Consider the following 16,353-nt stretch of genomic DNA (forward strand, 5'->3'; position numbering starts at 1 on the left):
AATGCTGTGTCTGCAATGAATGAAGGGAGAAACTAGTCATGCTTCTGCTGCTGCCCTAGGAGCTCAGCAGTTCTCATGATTTCTGGCTGTCATTTCACCTGCCCAAGAGGTTGTGTGAAGCCTGCCTCTTTCTTCTGCTTTCTAAAAATTAGGATTTGAGTATAATTTTGGAAATAAGTAAGCTGTGTGCAGCCACATGTGCATACCAGGCAGCTGGACTGCAGGGGACAAGCATCTAAGCTGTCGGTGAATGGTGAAAGGTATAGGTGGTGCACATTTTGATTTCTTTGCAAATATAAATAAATAAATAAATATATATACACACACACATTATGTGTCAATATGTATAATATATAATTATTATATTGATTAAGCATGTATTAGGATTGCTGAACTTCAGACATAAATGTACGTGTTCATTGAAATGGCATAACAAAGAAGGTGGCGGGATTTTTTTTTTTCTTTTTTTAAATTTTAATTTAAAGGAAATTATGCAGCTGTGTTTCTTAGTTCTGCCCCAGGGTTTCCCTGGTTGTGTGCATCTGTTAGTTTTATTTGGAGTTTATAAGATAATCTTATTGTCATATTGGGAGGCTGAAATCAGCTAACCTGCACAGTGAAGACTGCGGGCTTGTCGTGATGAACCTGCAGTTTAAGATGTTATTCAGTCCTTTTTGGGTCTGAGTCAAAAATGGACAATCCATTAGTTCCCCATAAGTTGTTTCAATGGCTAATTACTTGCACAGTTGCAGAAATTGTTCTTTAATTCTGTCTTACATTTTTCTGAATCGAGTTCCAGCTGTTGGATGATATTATACCCTTCTCTGCCAGCCTTGAGAGCCATCTATTAACAAATCTCTACTCCCTGTGGAAATATTTAAAGGCAGCAATTGAGTCAGTCCCTTTGAGCTTGGGGGGGAGGGGGTGGCGGGGTGGTGTTGAGAAGTTTCATAGATTAAATTCCTCTAGGCTTTGACTTGCCCGTAATTCTAAGGGCTTCTGGGTGTGTGTATGTTTTGCTAAAGTGAGATAACTTGCAGTTGGTGGTGGTGTGAGTGCAGAGCAGGCACACGAGCACAGCACGGCTCTCCCTCCGCTGGGGTGACAGGCAGAGGCGATTTGACCCATGTAATTATGGTTAAATGTTTCGGGAGCTGGAGCTGCGGCTCAGCCGGGCTCTTGAGTCAGCAGCTCTCCAGCATTCGGCTGCTTTTGTGCCACAGACTCCAGGGAAGATGCGCTTGGTGACTGTGAAACCTTTTTATTGCTCCTGCAGTATGGAGCCATGTGACTGCAGGTGTTGGCAGCAGCTTAGCTCCTTATTTTGCTGACCTTGGATATGACACAGTGTTGGAGAGCTTGAGGACTTTTTGTCAAGCTGGGTGGTGTGTGCAGGGGCAGCCTGCAGCAGAGCAGCGCAGGCAGGACAGCGGCTGCAGCCCGGACACAACTGGGCTGGTGGGAGCTCTGGGGTGGAGAAAGTCTCCCTGTGCATTTCCACAGGCAGCACTGGCACCGAGTCCTGTGTGTTGCTGGGGCTTCCAGCTGGCACCGGGGAGACACCTTGGCTGGAAAATTTGGTCTCAGCTGGACTTTCTTTTGTGCCCATCATATTGCCTGGGGAGATAGAGTTGATTCCAGGCTCTTCACAGGAGGGTGGCCTAGATCAGAGGTCGCTGGTGTGTGGTGGTGGATGCCTTCCCTCCCACAGGAGGGACTGTGATGACCTCTTCTCCTTCCACAGGAGAGACTGTAGCCAGCTGCTGCCAGGGCACAGGTCCTGTGATCAGCACATTTAAAGACCAGTCATATCAGCAGGTTTCACCCTGTCATTATTGAAACAGTGAGATGTTGTGACAGAGTGGATTTAATTTATTCTATTATTATTATTTTAATGGGTTTTTACTAGGGTAAAAGGGCCAGTGAGATCAGGAACCGATGGGTGTTTTTGTGCATCTTCCATTACAAATGCCAGGGAAGGGAGTGAGTGGGCTCCACAGGCCTGTGTCTGTAACATGGGCAGGGGCTGGAGCTGCTTATGACAGTTTCCTAACTGAGCCTGACTCCCTTAAGGATTTAAGGAGTTCCCCTGAAAACAGAAACGCATGGTGTCCCATTGGACCCTTGTTGGTGGAAATGTAAATGAGGGCATCCTTGGGCAAGCTTTGTTAAAATTGGGCTGGAGCCGTCTTGTGTTTAGTGTTGCTTCTGGTTAGGGCTGAAGCTGTGTTGGCAGCAAAATGGTAAGCCAGAGTTGTTTGTGTAAACCTTTGTTGACAAAATAACTGGATGTACTACTCCTTTTAAAATGCTTGCCGAGAGATTTTTTTTTTGTCTTTTCTTGGTTGCTGTGGGTGTTGGGTTACAAAGTTTGATTTCTTGGCCCAGAGCTGCCTGTATTTTAAAACTCTGGGCATAGCTCAGCCTTCTTCAAAGTGTAGTAGCTTGTCCCTCGTGCGAAATGCACATCCTGCTGCCAAAATGTGGCTGCTTTCACTGCACTCATTGTGTTGCTTTTCTTGTTGTTGGGGTTTTTTCTGTTCTGTTTTGTTTTTTAACCCCTGCCAAGTAATTTGTCCTAGAATTTTTTTGGGGGGAGAGCGAGGGGTGGAAATGTTTTTGATCACAATTCAGCAGCTGAATGCCAATATGTCACTAGAGGAGCAAAGAAAAATCTATCACTGGTCACCCTAAACTATGCTTATTTTTTTGAAAGTTGGCAGTGTCTGCCTTTTCTCTGGCACATGGATGGTCTAAGCTCTCCTGCCTCCTGGTGGGGATTGCTTGCTGGTGGGAGTTTCCAGTGTGAGGTGACAGTGACAGTACGCTGTGGTACACTTGCCACTTAAAGTCTGCCTAAAACGTTAATCTTTTGCTTTGGCAAGAATGCTCAAATAGTGATTTCCAAAGACCCCAAGACAATTATGTGGCTTATGAAAATATAATGACTTACCTGTGTCACTTATGTCTTTATATTAATTTGCTGACATAATTTATTTGAACACAAAAGGCTTTAGGGAAATACTTTTTCAGGGAGTTTAACTAAAGCAAGTACTAAATTTGACATAAACTAGTATTCCTTGTGACAAAACAGCATTTCTCCTAAAAATAAAGTAGAAAACATATGCCCCATGAGCCAAATTCCACTTGGCTTTATGCTTAGATAAATTCAGAATAACTTTACTGTTATCCATACACAACTTCATTGTAACGCTGCAATTAATGCAAATCACTAAACTGGAAAGAAAAAGAACCTGAACCAAGAGGCACAGACAAAGGCCAAAATGGCAACAGGAGAAGTTGGTTCACCAAAGTTGTCTCTTCAATTTCTACAACATTAATTTTAGTGTTCTATTGGGGCTTTTTCCCTCTTCTTAATTACCTGGGAGAACACTTCCTGGCTGTGATAAATTTCTCCGTGAGGGATTCATTATAAGGATTTTAACAATTAAGTTTTACCTCCTGTCTAACACCTGGTACATGCCTACTGCTGTTTGCAGAATAAAGGATTAGAGGGACCAATGCTCTGATTTGATAATACTTATGTTTCTGTTCTCTGTTAGAGCTGGTCAGGTTGCACTTTCTTATATTGTATTTTTCTTTCGGTTTTTTTATTATTATTAAAAATAATCTGTGTAGCCATAGGCTTTGGAGGTTTGTTTGGTTTTGTTAGCGTTTTGTTTCAAGTGCACGCAACTAATGTCTCCTTTCTGTTTCCATCTCCTTTAGGATGACAGTGATGGGATTCCCTGGTCAGAGGAGAGGGTGGTGCGGAAGGTCCTTTATTTATCACTGAAGGAATTCAAGAATGCACAGAAGCGACAGCACAGCGATGGCATTAGCGGGAGCCTCAAGGCAGTGAACGGTGAGACACCTCTGTGGTACTGCTGGAAGGACTCAGTCTTTTTTCCATGCTGTGGCAGGGAGGGATACCAGTGTACCATCTGGCAAATACTGTGCCCTTTTGATCTGCACAGAGGAACTTGTTTCTGGAGTGCTTGAAATGTCCAGGTTGAAGAATCTATATGTTTTGGTTTCTGGATAACTGATTTAGATGGGGATCAGGGTGGAGAGCAGGTGGGAGGACAGGGGCAGGCTGCCAATCTGGAGAAATGGAGGCCTTCTAGTCAGTCTGCTTCCTGATACGCTGAGTATGTCAGCAAAGAAGGTAACCATTTAGAGGTGATTGGCTGCAGTTATCTGGGGAAGTACACTTGGACAGAATTTACATACTATCACTTAGATGCAAGAAACCAGCTTACTAGCATCTGTCTCTGGAGTGATCCAAGGCCACAGGTGAAGTAGCATAGGATCTACATACAGAGTTAAAGGGTTGAGAGGACACAAGCACTGTGACATTGGACTCCCCTAATTAGTAGTTCACAGAGCAGTTGTTTAAAGGTATTAATAGGAGATGTAGACAGGCTTAGATCACAGGAGCTTGAAAGGAATAGAATTTCATTTCTTTAATGCTCTAGTCATCCCCTTCCCTTAAAGCTTGCTTGAAAAAGCTGTGGTGTCCTGAGAGGTGAATATAAAGTATGTCTCTTTCAGATTCACTTAGACCATTACTTGAAAAGGCTTTGTCATGCTGGCTTGAGCCTTGAAAGTGATGACTAGCAGGATTCAGATTTCTGGGCAGGCTTACAGTTTTCACTCACAAGAGCTTATTTGTTTCTTTATGGAGGTTTATGGCAGTTCCTTTTAGGCATGTGCATTACTATACATGTGCTAATACAGTAAAGCAGCAGCTGGGTGTTTGCTTGGTAGGTTATTCATATTTGTACCTAGCTTGTCTTGTTGACATGGTGAGTCAGATTCCACTGAGTGTTACTGCTGATGAGGCAAATAACTAGGGGAATGGCTGGATAACTACAGGCAGCATGATAAAGTCACTGTATTGTGTAAGAAATTGCAAACTCCTTAATGTGATTAAAGAAGAGCTCAGACTTCCAAGTTCAGTAATAATATCAAATACTGATCTGATGGGAATGGGCATCTACCTTTAAGAGCAAGCCATTTATAAGCTTGGAGGTGTACACAAAACAGCACTAGCTTTTTTCCCTCCAACACCTCTGCATCATTGATCTTCTGTCAAACACAATTTCTCTTGGAAAGTTTCTTATTCCATTGTGGGGGTTTTGTATGGAAAAAGGAAAAAAGTCCAAAGGCATGAAGCACAGTAATTGTGTGTTAGGAGGCTTTGATGATGTGCCAGGTTACAGGATGACTGAGGTTTTCCTGGTGTCTAGTTTCTCCAAAGGCAGCTTAGATAAAAAGTGAGTTGGCTGGGATTGCTGTGTCAATGCAGATACCAGACATGGAGTATGCCACTGACTTCCCCTGGCAGCAGCAGAATAGATGACCAGTTATTTGAGTTTTATTTTGTTGTGTGGTTTTTTTTGTTTGTTTGTTTGTTTTTGTTTTATTAATTTGAGCCAGAATTATATTCCGTGTTGCTCTTTCTGTTTGCTAAATGATTTTTAAAAAGTCCTGTCTTGGTACTGCTCTGTTTTAACATCTCTGTCCAAAAGCAGTTTTTTTAGCTGGTGATATCTGGAAGAGTGTTTCATTATGCAGAGAAAAATAAGCAAAAGGGAGGAGGATTGATATTGTGCAGTGACATCAAGAAAATCAATTTGAACATGCAATTTGTTCATGGCATTAAAAAAAGTAGCCATGTATTTTGAAATCCATGGGTCTCCGTGGACTGAGAAAAAAGCAGGTCATCCTGAGAAATTACTGAGTTATTTTGAATTCAGGGAAATAAGTAGTATTTTAAGGATGAGTCTTAGATCTCAGATTTCATACTGTTGGGAAGAAAAATACATACATTTCCTTGTATGTATCCTTCGTTTAACTTTCAGGCCACATCCATTGTTTTTTGCATGTTGCTCCAAAGGGTAGAGTGCGGTTAAATATAGCTTTATGTGAATGACCCGGTTTTTATTCATTTGTTTGTGTAACTGTTGAAAATCAAATAGGTTATGTTTCAGTACCTGGCAAATGTGACCGTTTTCAAAAGTGGAAAAGAAGGGTGTGAGGGGGATTCAGGCTCTCTGAACTCCCTGCTCTGTGCAGCAGTATGGATTGGTCTTGTGTGTTTCTACTAGCTGAGGGGACTGCAAGCAGCTGGATAGCAGGATTTCATCCTGGTGCCACCATCTGTAATGCAGAGAGACTTCCTCTGGTCTAGTTTTGTAACTGCCATTCCTTAAATTTATTTGTTCATAGACTTGTAATCTGTAATTTGTTTTAGTAGAAAGTATTTATTTGTAGCAATACAGGAAGGTTAAAAGTACACCAGTGCCTTGCAACTTGAGTCTTTAAGAAGTTTTTATGCATTTGGAGCAGCTGAAGTTTGATAAACATGCTACAGAAGTTCCTTTGCCAGTGTTTGTGAAGCTGCAGCTAAATTTGTGTGAAAATTATTGTCAATTGTATTTCATCTGGTGAGTTCAGTAGTATCATTAATGATTTGGTAGCTGGAATAATGGTACCTCTTTGATTGATAGTGTGAAAAGCAAATTATTTTAAATGTGGAAGATGAACTCATTAATAGAATTCCTTCCTGTATTAAAGTCTCAGCAAGCTCTGATGTGCTGGTGGTGTCGCAGAGACAATTAACTTCTGTGTCTCTCTGAATAATAAAAATAAAATTTAGAATAAATAAAAATTGAAATTACTTTTGGCAGTTTTATGTATGATAATACCTTAGCTGTCTCTATTTCACTATTAAATCTACTTGTTATCCTGAAAATAATCCTGCCATTTTCAGTTTGTGTGTGAAACCCTGTTACTTAAGTGGCTCTAATTGAAGAGAAAGGCGGGTGGGTATGTTTTGGTGGTCATATCAGTGGTTGTATTGCATGTGTGTTTATGTTGACTCTGGATATTTGCCGAGTATAGAACAACACCCTGCAGTATGCCTTTGTTTCCTACATGTTCCTCTTCAGCCCTTGGGAATATAATATTTGCAGGAGGTGCTTGTGCTGGCTGTCAAGAAACTCTCTGCAGCCCTGAAAGGGATACTGGAACTCTGATTATGGAAACAAGGTCGTGCGCTGGAAAAACCCAGTGGGACCTCTTTAGTGATTTTGATTACTGCTGCCTGTCATTTGCATTAGGATTTTAAGAATAGGGATTGGTGTTCGGAATAGTGATACCAATTTTCAGAGATCCCCATTTAAAAGGAGAACTAAATCCTTTGGGAAATTGCGTTCTTCTTGTGTAGCTTAAAATGTGAGATAGGGCTATTAAAAAGACAATGAAAGATGTAATAATGGCTTGCATTCTGTTGATGAGAGTAAAGCCAGTGCCCTCAAAAGACTATATCATAAAGGAAATGTTTATGACCTAAGATTTTAACTTCTGTTTTTCAAAACTCACAGTAGAGAAATTTTTGATGCAGAAGTGTGTTTCTTGAATGGAAAAAGTGACACAGTTTCCTTATTTGTTCAAGATGGTTAGTTAATCTACAGAGATGACAAACCAGACGTTAGAATTATTCAAGCAGATAGTTTGTTTTCACCAGCTATACTTTGTCCTAGAAAGGTGTCATGGCAGTTTCCAAACGTGTCATGTAGGTTAAGCTCACAGCAGGCATAATCTATTTAGGAAATCAAATGTATATGAGGGAATGCGTTGGTTCAAGGCAGAAGTTGAACTCCTGTTCATTAAGTAAACAAAGACATGGGTAAAAAATGTAGTTTTGCTATTCTGAGAGATTTCACCTTACATTTAAGATTGTTAAAGCAACTTATTTATTTTATGTATGTTTTTAAAATGGAGTGGGAGCCATGTCAGCACATGGATGGAGGTAGGGCTTGGACCATAAAGTCTCTGGTGCCCCTTTCTCCCATCACAGAATCATTTTGCTTGGAAAGGACTTCCAGCCTTTATCTGATCACTACCTTGTTAAGTAGATTACAGCAGTGAGTACTGCATCCAGTTGTTTCTTGCACACCTCCAGGAATGGGGACTGCACCACTTTTTACTGGTCTGCTTCTGCTCTCTGCCATTCCCACACAAAAGTTCACTTGACTTTTGTTGGAGAATTGTTTTTTCCACAAATGATAGATATATCTCCACACTGAGAGGCAGGAGGGTCTGAGACAGTTCTTAGTGGACTGTGGTGTCAGACCCAGTGGCAGCACCAAACTCTGATTCCTGGGTCTGCCCGTCCCTTGGCTTCCACACTGGCTGTTGAAGTCAGCTGGGGCAGGTAGCAATGCAGTCTGAAAATAGCATGTCATCGATGCATGAATTTTCAAATGTTTTCTGCTCACTGCATGGGGGTTTCTGTCCATGCTCCCCAGTGAGCCATGTTGAAAGGAAGGTGCCCCGTGATAGGGTGGCATAGGACTGTCTTCATTTGACTTCAGCTAGTTGGTCAAACCTCTTTTCTCTGGCCATGTAGATAGCACTCCAGGCGTGGCATGAAGATTGCAACAGATGTGGTAGAAATGCCTAAACACAGCTAAGCCATGTATGATCTGCCAAAAGCTTACTAAGAGGGGATGGCAGCAGCTGCCAGCTGGGCAACCATGTCTTCCATTAGACCACTCTCTTCTCTTCTGACTCCTGTGGATGAAAATGCAGCAGCCCTTGGGGAAGTGCTGTTGTTTCAGCTGCGCCTCTGTGTGCCCAGAGCAGTGTAGGTCTCCTTCCCTGGCTGGCTTGCTACTCAGCCTTCAATTTTGAACAAGAGAGCAGCCCTCTTCATTCACTGTGATGGTTCACATATAATGATAACTTCATCTCTTTTATTTCTGAAGGCTGCAATTAAGTACTGCAAGAAGGTTTTATGCTAACGTTTGTCTAGGGAGCTTTTCAGTCCATCAGTGATGTGAGATTGCATTTGTTGACAGTGGGTAATGTCTGTCTGTCTCCTAAGCTTTAGTAGAAGATTGTAACTGTGCCAAGGACCCTTGTCTGTAAGTGGATTTAAAAAATGCATTTACAGAAACAGAAATACCTCTTTCAACTTTGCAGTATTTTCCCTTTACATTCAGAGTAAACAGCCTTTTTGGCTAGTTTTAAACTCTGATTAAATATAGATGTTTTCAACTAAAATATTCAGAAAAAAAGCATTTGAGCAAATCTGTCATGGCACTCAACATCACTTTCACTTTGGTGCTTGCTGTCAAAGGTATTTAAAGATTAACAAATAGATAACAGCATGTTTGAGTTGGGCTTCATTGAAAATTTCCAAATCTCTTTTCCTTTCTTTGTTTTCTAGAATAGAATTAATTTTGAGCCTGCCAGGGACTTGCTTGTTTGCTCATTGGCTGACACAGGCTCTTCTTTCCCTTTCCCATCATCACCATTTATAAAAAAAATTTTCAGGCCAGATTATGCCCTCAGTGATGTCAACCGAATTTGATTATGTCCATCCAAATTGTGCTCCTGTCTTAATAAAATTTCAGCCTTTGGCAAGACTGATGGAAAATTTTCTTTCACAAGACACCAATATTCCTTTTCCTATCAAATGTAACAGGGATGGATATTTCTTTAACCTGTGAAACAGAGAAATTTTGTAATTAATTTTCTTAAAACTTACTTCATGACCATCTAAAAAGAGCTTCTGTTGCTCCTGAGTGCATTTCTAGGCACATTCTAAAAAATAATCTTTCCTCCTTGCATATATTGCTTATCGTAGGTAATAGAAAATGAAAATGGCAATGAAGGGTCTGCAGAGGCGTGTGCATTATCTGTAGCAGACTCAGTTATTGTAGGCCTAAAATAAATAAGGTGAGGAAAGGTGGGAAAGAGTTCAGCAGTAGCTGATGGGTCTGGCCCCCCTCCTTTCACCTTGTGCCTTGTGCTGGCTGTGCCATTTGTCTGCCCATGCAGTTCAGCCAGTCCAGAGTGCTGACATGGCAGAAAACTAGCCCAGAAAAAAAAAATTTAAAAAAGAGTAATTTTTCCTAGTTCAATCAACACGTTCATTAAGAGGTCAGGTGAGCACCACGTGCTCATTTCGTGGAAATGGGGGAATAGAGTATCTGACTGAAAGTTGGAGGAAGAGGATATCAAACTCCTCATCCCTTTTGATAGTAGCAAGCTGCTTGACTTGGCACATTCATCTTGTCTAACCACAGCCCTTAGGATTGGCGCAGTCATCTCGTCTAACCACAACCTCAGATGCTAGAAGGGACAACAGTTGCCAGGAATATGAGCAGAAAATGATTCAGCTTTTAAAAGTTCATTGAAAAGTGCTTCACAGGTGTAGGTGCTAGGTTTGTGTTTCTCTTAAAAACAAGCAAACCAAAATTCAACCCCTTGCCAGCTGCTTTAGAGAAGTGATTGTCCCATTCTGTTCTGCCCTGCTGCAGCCTCAGTTCGAGTCCTCTGTGCAGCTTTGGATGCCACAATATAAGAAATATGTGAGGCTGTTAGGAGTTTTAAGGAAGACTATGAGGATTGTGAAGGGCCTTGAGGGGAAGCTGTATGAGGAGCACCTGAAGTCACTTGGTCTGTTCAGCCTGGAAAAGAGGACACTGAGGGGGGGACCTCATCACAGTCTGTGACTTCCTCGTGAGGGGAAGAGCAGGAGCAAGCACTGAACTCTTCACTGTGGTGCTCAGTGACATCATTCAAGGGAATGGCCTGAAGTTGTGTCAGGAGAGGCTTAGGCTGAATATTTGAAAGAGGTTTTTAACCCAGACCGGCACTGGAACAGGCTCCCCAGGGAAGTGATCACAGCACGACCTGACAGAGTTTGAGAAGTGTTTGGACCGTGCTCCTGGGAATGGTGTGACTTTTGGGGATGGTGCTGTGCAAGGCTGAGAGTTGGACTCGATCCTTGTGGGTCCCTTTTAACTCAGGATATTCTATGATTCTATCAACTACCTCCAGCACCCTCAGAACCCCACAAACAAATGCACCAAGAAAGTCCCACCCAAAACAAAAAATCCCCAAATTCACCACTTACATAGTGGTAAGATTTGTTGCATTGACTCTGCTTGATACAAAACTTGCTCTTAACACAAGAATTTTGTAAATTGCAAAATTTACAAAAAATTGCAAACAATTTTGTTTTCCTTGACTCAGGGTAGTTCTTCGTAGCTGCTGTCTTCCATGTGTTTTTTGTATCAGCAGTCTGGAGCACCCTTGAGTGTGGACAGGCAAACTGTTTCATTTTCTCTTTATCGACTGTAAAATTTCTAGCCTAAATTTGCACCATGGCATTTTTTTGGCTAGCATTTACAACCAAAAGAGTGGTGGTTTTATGTTGCAGGATTGCCAGCTCTGTGAAAAAATTGTTCCTTTTGTCAATTTTACTTTGCCTATTTTAGAAATGAGAGTAAGACATAGCACTAAATCAGTCATTAAAATAGCATACTCCATTTTATTAAGAAAATAGGAATGTAATGGGAAATCAAATGAGTATTACTAGTAAGTGCAGAGAGTAGTTTCACTCATACACACAGATACATAGTGCAGTGTAATGAAGTTTATTGTAGCCAATCCGAGGGAGCTGTGTTTTCTGAAACTGCCTCTGCTTGGCTTTGAGTAAGGCCTTTGTTAATTATTTTTACACTACAGCTTTGAGCTTTTAGTGCAAGCCTACATTTGTGGAGTACTTTCAGAGTAAAAGAGGGAATGTGTTTTCAGCCTTCAAGGGGCTGTCTTGTGTCCTAGAATCTCCACAGCAGTTTTTATTTGATATGGGGGTGTTTTAGAAATGACTTTCTGTTTGAAAGAGTTTGAGAACTATTTGCTCCAGCAGTACATTTCTAGAACCATTAGGCTGTGTTTAATTGGAGCAGGTGTCATGTGTGATGTAAGCCTTATTGTGTCAACCCTGGCAGTAAAGTGATTTTAGAAGAAAAAGCAGAGATTCTGTGACTGCTGATGGGCACAGTAGTCAATTCAGTAGGTTGCCTGATGCAGCTGCCAATGTGCCACATTCTTCACCTCAAATACCCTATATTACCTGTGTTCAGAGGCCTTGACTTGTTAAGAATACGGGATGCCAATCAAAATGGGTTTGGGGATCCTTGTGGTGATGTGGAGTATACTGAAAACAATGAAAGATTGGTGTCACGTTATTTTAAGTGTCATTGATCCACATCTGAATGTAGAATTTCTTATGTGAAAAGCAAGAATATCAGTCACCTTTTTAGAGCAGTGGAGCTCTTCAGGAATTAGTGACGTTCATTTCATGGCTCATAACAGCCTGAGAGATTGGTCTGTGCTCTGAGTGCATTTGCCTCCACATTTTGGTTTGGTTTCATTTGGATCTTTTTGATTTAAAATCTACAAGAAACAATTCTGAAATAACTGCTCTCTTTAAGTAACTGATGATGATACATCACGTAGCATGATAGCTTCATCCCATAGATGATGTGCATCACATAGCAGATACATTCCAGAGCTTGTGAGTGAATGTCTTCCAAAAAATAAATATAGCCTAGAACGTATACTGTTAAATCATAGCAGATTGCTTTCCACAGTAATAAATATGCCTGCATTTTTAAGTCTTTGTGTGCATGTGTGTGTCCGACTAACAAAGATTTATTACAAGCAGTTAAGGTGATGTTGTATTCATAATTAGTAAAATACATGTTTTCAATAACCTACCTTTGTTGCCCTTTGTTTCCCAATTTAAATGAATTTAATACTGGGGGCGTTGTTGGTCGAGCCAAAGGTATGCATACAGAAGCCTTGGACTTTGGGCAGCAAGGAGTAACAGTGACAAGCATAACTCCTAAGTGTTTTTTCTGGTACAGCTGAAGGAATTTCTATCTCTGAGAGCTGAAGACGGCTGAATTTCCACCCTTATCCATCCTGTTTTCTCCCCTTACAAGACTGTTAGTGAACATTGCAATCACAGTCAGGGCTGTGTGATGTTTCAGATCTGTCCACTAAGAGGCTAACTCATTCCAGATAAGCCCTGAACAGACAACATTCATTTTTTACTTTGCTCAGAATTTCCTGTGCTTTGTTCTGCATCTGTTTGTGAAAGACTGTGTTATCTTTGAAAGCCTTCATCTTGTTTTCTTTATTCAAGCTATACGCTAAAATGGAAAAAAAAGGGAAGAGCTGGAAGGAGCCCAGCTGGAGCAATCTGACAAAGATCCCACAGAGGGATGGAGCTGGCAAACTCCTGAAACCTCATCAGCTGACCTCTGGTGCAATTTGGGAAGCCAGGAGATAAGCCACTTTTCCTGCTAAAGGTTTGGCAGCCTCAGCCAGCCATTCCGAGAGATGCCTAAAGACCGCACCGGCCTTTAATTGCATTTTTCTCTTCCTTCTCTCATCCCTCACTCAGCTGCAGTAGTGGTTGACCTTAAAAAAATATTTCAGTTCAGACTCTTCTTAGTCTTTGTGTGTGTGTGTGTGTGTGTTTACATGTGTGTAAACAGACATGTTAGAGCTAAATCGCATCTTGACGTGCTCTCTTCCAGCCAGGTTGTCTCAAAAGCAGGCTCTCCCTAAAGTATCTCCCTCAGATAGTGGTTGTTGTCTCTGGTGCTGTGAAAGATGAAAGTGTTCCATGGCCAGCTGTTTTTAAAGATGCTCTGCAAGCACCCCAGTGTTTTTAAGTTACACCTCCTGTGTATGTGGATGGATTGAAAGAAGCTTAAAAGTGATGAAAATGGCACAGAAGGAATACAGTTTTTTCCTTTCTTCCCAGCATGGGAAATTTCTTTCTGTTCAGGGTAGAAATGCTGTCACAATGTTAGAAGTGTGTCCTTTCATATCTATTTATTTTCGGATTGAGAAAAGACATCTGGGTTGTATTGCCACGTGCACATACAGGTGTATCAGATGGAGGGACCTGAAGAGGAATTTCATCCCCTTTTTGTTTTTTTCATGACCCCTGCTCCCTTGCTGGCATGCTGAGATCTTGTTTCAGAGCCTCAGGCTCTCTCTCAGTCTGTGGCTCCATAGGCCAGAAGGAAGCGATAAGATTGCATGGAGCCACAAACCTGAGGCTTGATACAGGAGTGGGCTGGGGCTGGGGAGAGGCATATTCCTGTTACAAAGTCTGCATGCAGGACTTATTTCCTCCTCTTGGTTCCTGTGGTCTATCTGTCTAGAAACAAGCGGTTTCTCTTCCAAGGAGAAGACTCCAAACTTATGTGACAATATTTGACGGGGCAGTAAGCAAATAACTCTGTTTTGTGGAGATAATAAAACCTGATGGTTTCTAGAGTAGTTGTTCTCTCTCTTTGCATCTTGGGAGGTCAGCAGCAATTACCTTCAGGTGGAAGTCATGAATAAGGGATAGAAGATACAGGAATGTGGCTTGAATTCCAGATCTTCTTAAAACATGGGTTTTTGCTGCTCTTCTCCCCCTCCCCAAAATCAATTGAAGATGGCCTTTTGTGCAACAATGAGGTCTGTGGTTAGGGACTAGTTGTCAAGTTTTATTTAGATGGAAACCTGTCCCAGAAGTGTTACCTCATCTCATTGTCCTGCAGGGATGAACTTCAAATGACAGTTTACATTTGCCTGGAACTGACCTTCTCTAATTGAAATGAACAAGGCTGTCTTATCTAAGTAGATAAACACAGCCCATTTGCAATTGTAGATTTAAATGCACTCTTTCATAGATTACCTTGGAACAGTATGGCTGTCCTTGAATATTTAAAGTCTCATTAACAAGAGACCAGAATTGAAGAGTAAATGTTCTTTGTGAAAAAAGGGGTTTTTGAGCTGCAAGCTGATGCTGATCTCTGCCAGGCTGGAGTAAGAATGTTTGGTACAAAGTCCCCTTTATGCCAGCATGGAAGGCACTCCAATAAAACTGGCATGCAAAGCCATGACGGTTGATTAAAATCCACAGCATTACACAGGGTTATATACAAATACTCTGCTCATAAAGTAGAATAAATGGGCCATTAGTTAAGGCATTGCTTAGCAGAGTAAACCACCTTTCTTTCTGTTGTGGATCTAGGCTTCTGCCATTAACAGCCTGGAAAGCAGACTTCTTAGAAATAGTTGACTGTTTAGAAAAATTAGTTTAAAATACTTCATGCGAACTTGAATATTGGGGTTTATGGGGAAAGTTTTGCAGACTTCCATTTGCTGTGGCATACCTGGATATTGAGATGGTGCTGGATTGCCATCTGGCTGGATCAGAATTATAACTGCTCAGTCGTTTTCTATTTCAAGCCTCTCAAATAATTTTGGACTCAGTGGGGATAGTCTCATAAAAACTGGATATGCAGGGAAACTTAGAAAGGGACAGACTCTTATGAGGAAGAGTCTGCTCTTCAATCCATGCTTTCCTACTTCCAGGAGAGATTCTGCCAGGACAGACAAAGGGCTTGGAAATTTTACCAAGGTTTTAGGAAAATAACTTTCAGGGTTTTTGTTTTTGTTTTGTTTTTTGTTTTCCCCATGGCTGATGTCCTTCCTGACCTTTGTTGACTAGGGAACTCTTCAGGAAGCAGAGATGAGAGTAGACTGAAGGAGATGGTGTTTTCCATGCTGTTTCCCTTTGCTCGGGTTGAGGTTTTGCAGTGGAAAAGTACTGGTTTGGTGTCATCTTGTCGAGAAGTCTTCAGTTCCCTAAAGTGCAAAGGACAATAGGAGGGATCTCACTGAGCTTTTGGTTGGTGTGTCTGTTTGCCCTAAATTTGAATGCTGTCATGCAGCTTGAAGGAGGAAGTTCTCACCCCCAAGGTTTGGGAGCAGGTGGTAGTGGCAATTTTAGCAGGATTTGGGGAATTTCTTGCATTATGAGGAGAGGGACTGTGTCCTCTATAGGGGGCAGATTTTGTAAATATGTGGTCTTTCAAGTGAAGATGATTATTTGGAGGGTAGCACTACTTACACAGGTCCTGCTCTAAAACCAGGTGAGGACATGCCAAATGAAAATGTGACTTCAGCAGAATTAATTTGCTGAGGGGTAAGAAACATCTGTTTCAAAAATAACCACATTTCTCTCTGGCCCCCACTCCACCCCAAAGCTTGCAGCTCAACTGACGGTAGGTACTGTTTTGAGGAAAAACTGGAGTATGGCCCTTCTGATTGGCATCTCAACATAGAGTTCATCTGAGAACTTAAAGAAACATGCAGTCTTGGTCAGAAAATACAGTGAAGAACAAAGGGAAAGCTTCTGGAACCTCATGGACTGCAAGAGTTTCCTGCAGTATCCACTTTGCCTCTCAAAATTCAATAAAGTACGTCTACACGAGTTACAATTTTGCTGTACTTACTAACCAGCTGTGTGCAGCATGTGTTGCTGAACACATTTGTGCTGTCTCTAAAAACAGAGCATCCCAAACCTGCATAGGTCCCTGCAACACTAATGCATGGCTTCCTTCAGATTACAGAGAAACGGTTCTGGTCCAAATCTAGCAGCGTCTGCTGCCGGTGCCTGTTGTGAGAGAC

The 16,353-nt window shown here is 41.6% G+C and overlaps 1 protein-coding gene across 1 annotated transcript in view; it reads left to right on the forward strand.

The window, feature by feature from the left end:
* JARID2 (jumonji and AT-rich interaction domain containing 2) overlaps nt 1-16,353 on the forward strand; it is a 208,760-nt gene that overhangs the window by 86,268 nt on the left and 106,139 nt on the right. The window contains exon 2 of the mRNA XM_062508680.1: nt 3,730-3,865. Coding sequence (XP_062364664.1) covers nt 3,730-3,865 — 136 coding nt within the window. The remainder of the gene's footprint in view (nt 1-3,729; nt 3,866-16,353) is intronic.

The sequence above is a fragment of the Cinclus cinclus genome, chromosome 1 (genome assembly GCF_963662255.1).
Source record: "Cinclus cinclus chromosome 1, bCinCin1.1, whole genome shotgun sequence".
NCBI classification, from domain to species: domain Eukaryota; kingdom Metazoa; phylum Chordata; class Aves; order Passeriformes; family Cinclidae; genus Cinclus; species Cinclus cinclus.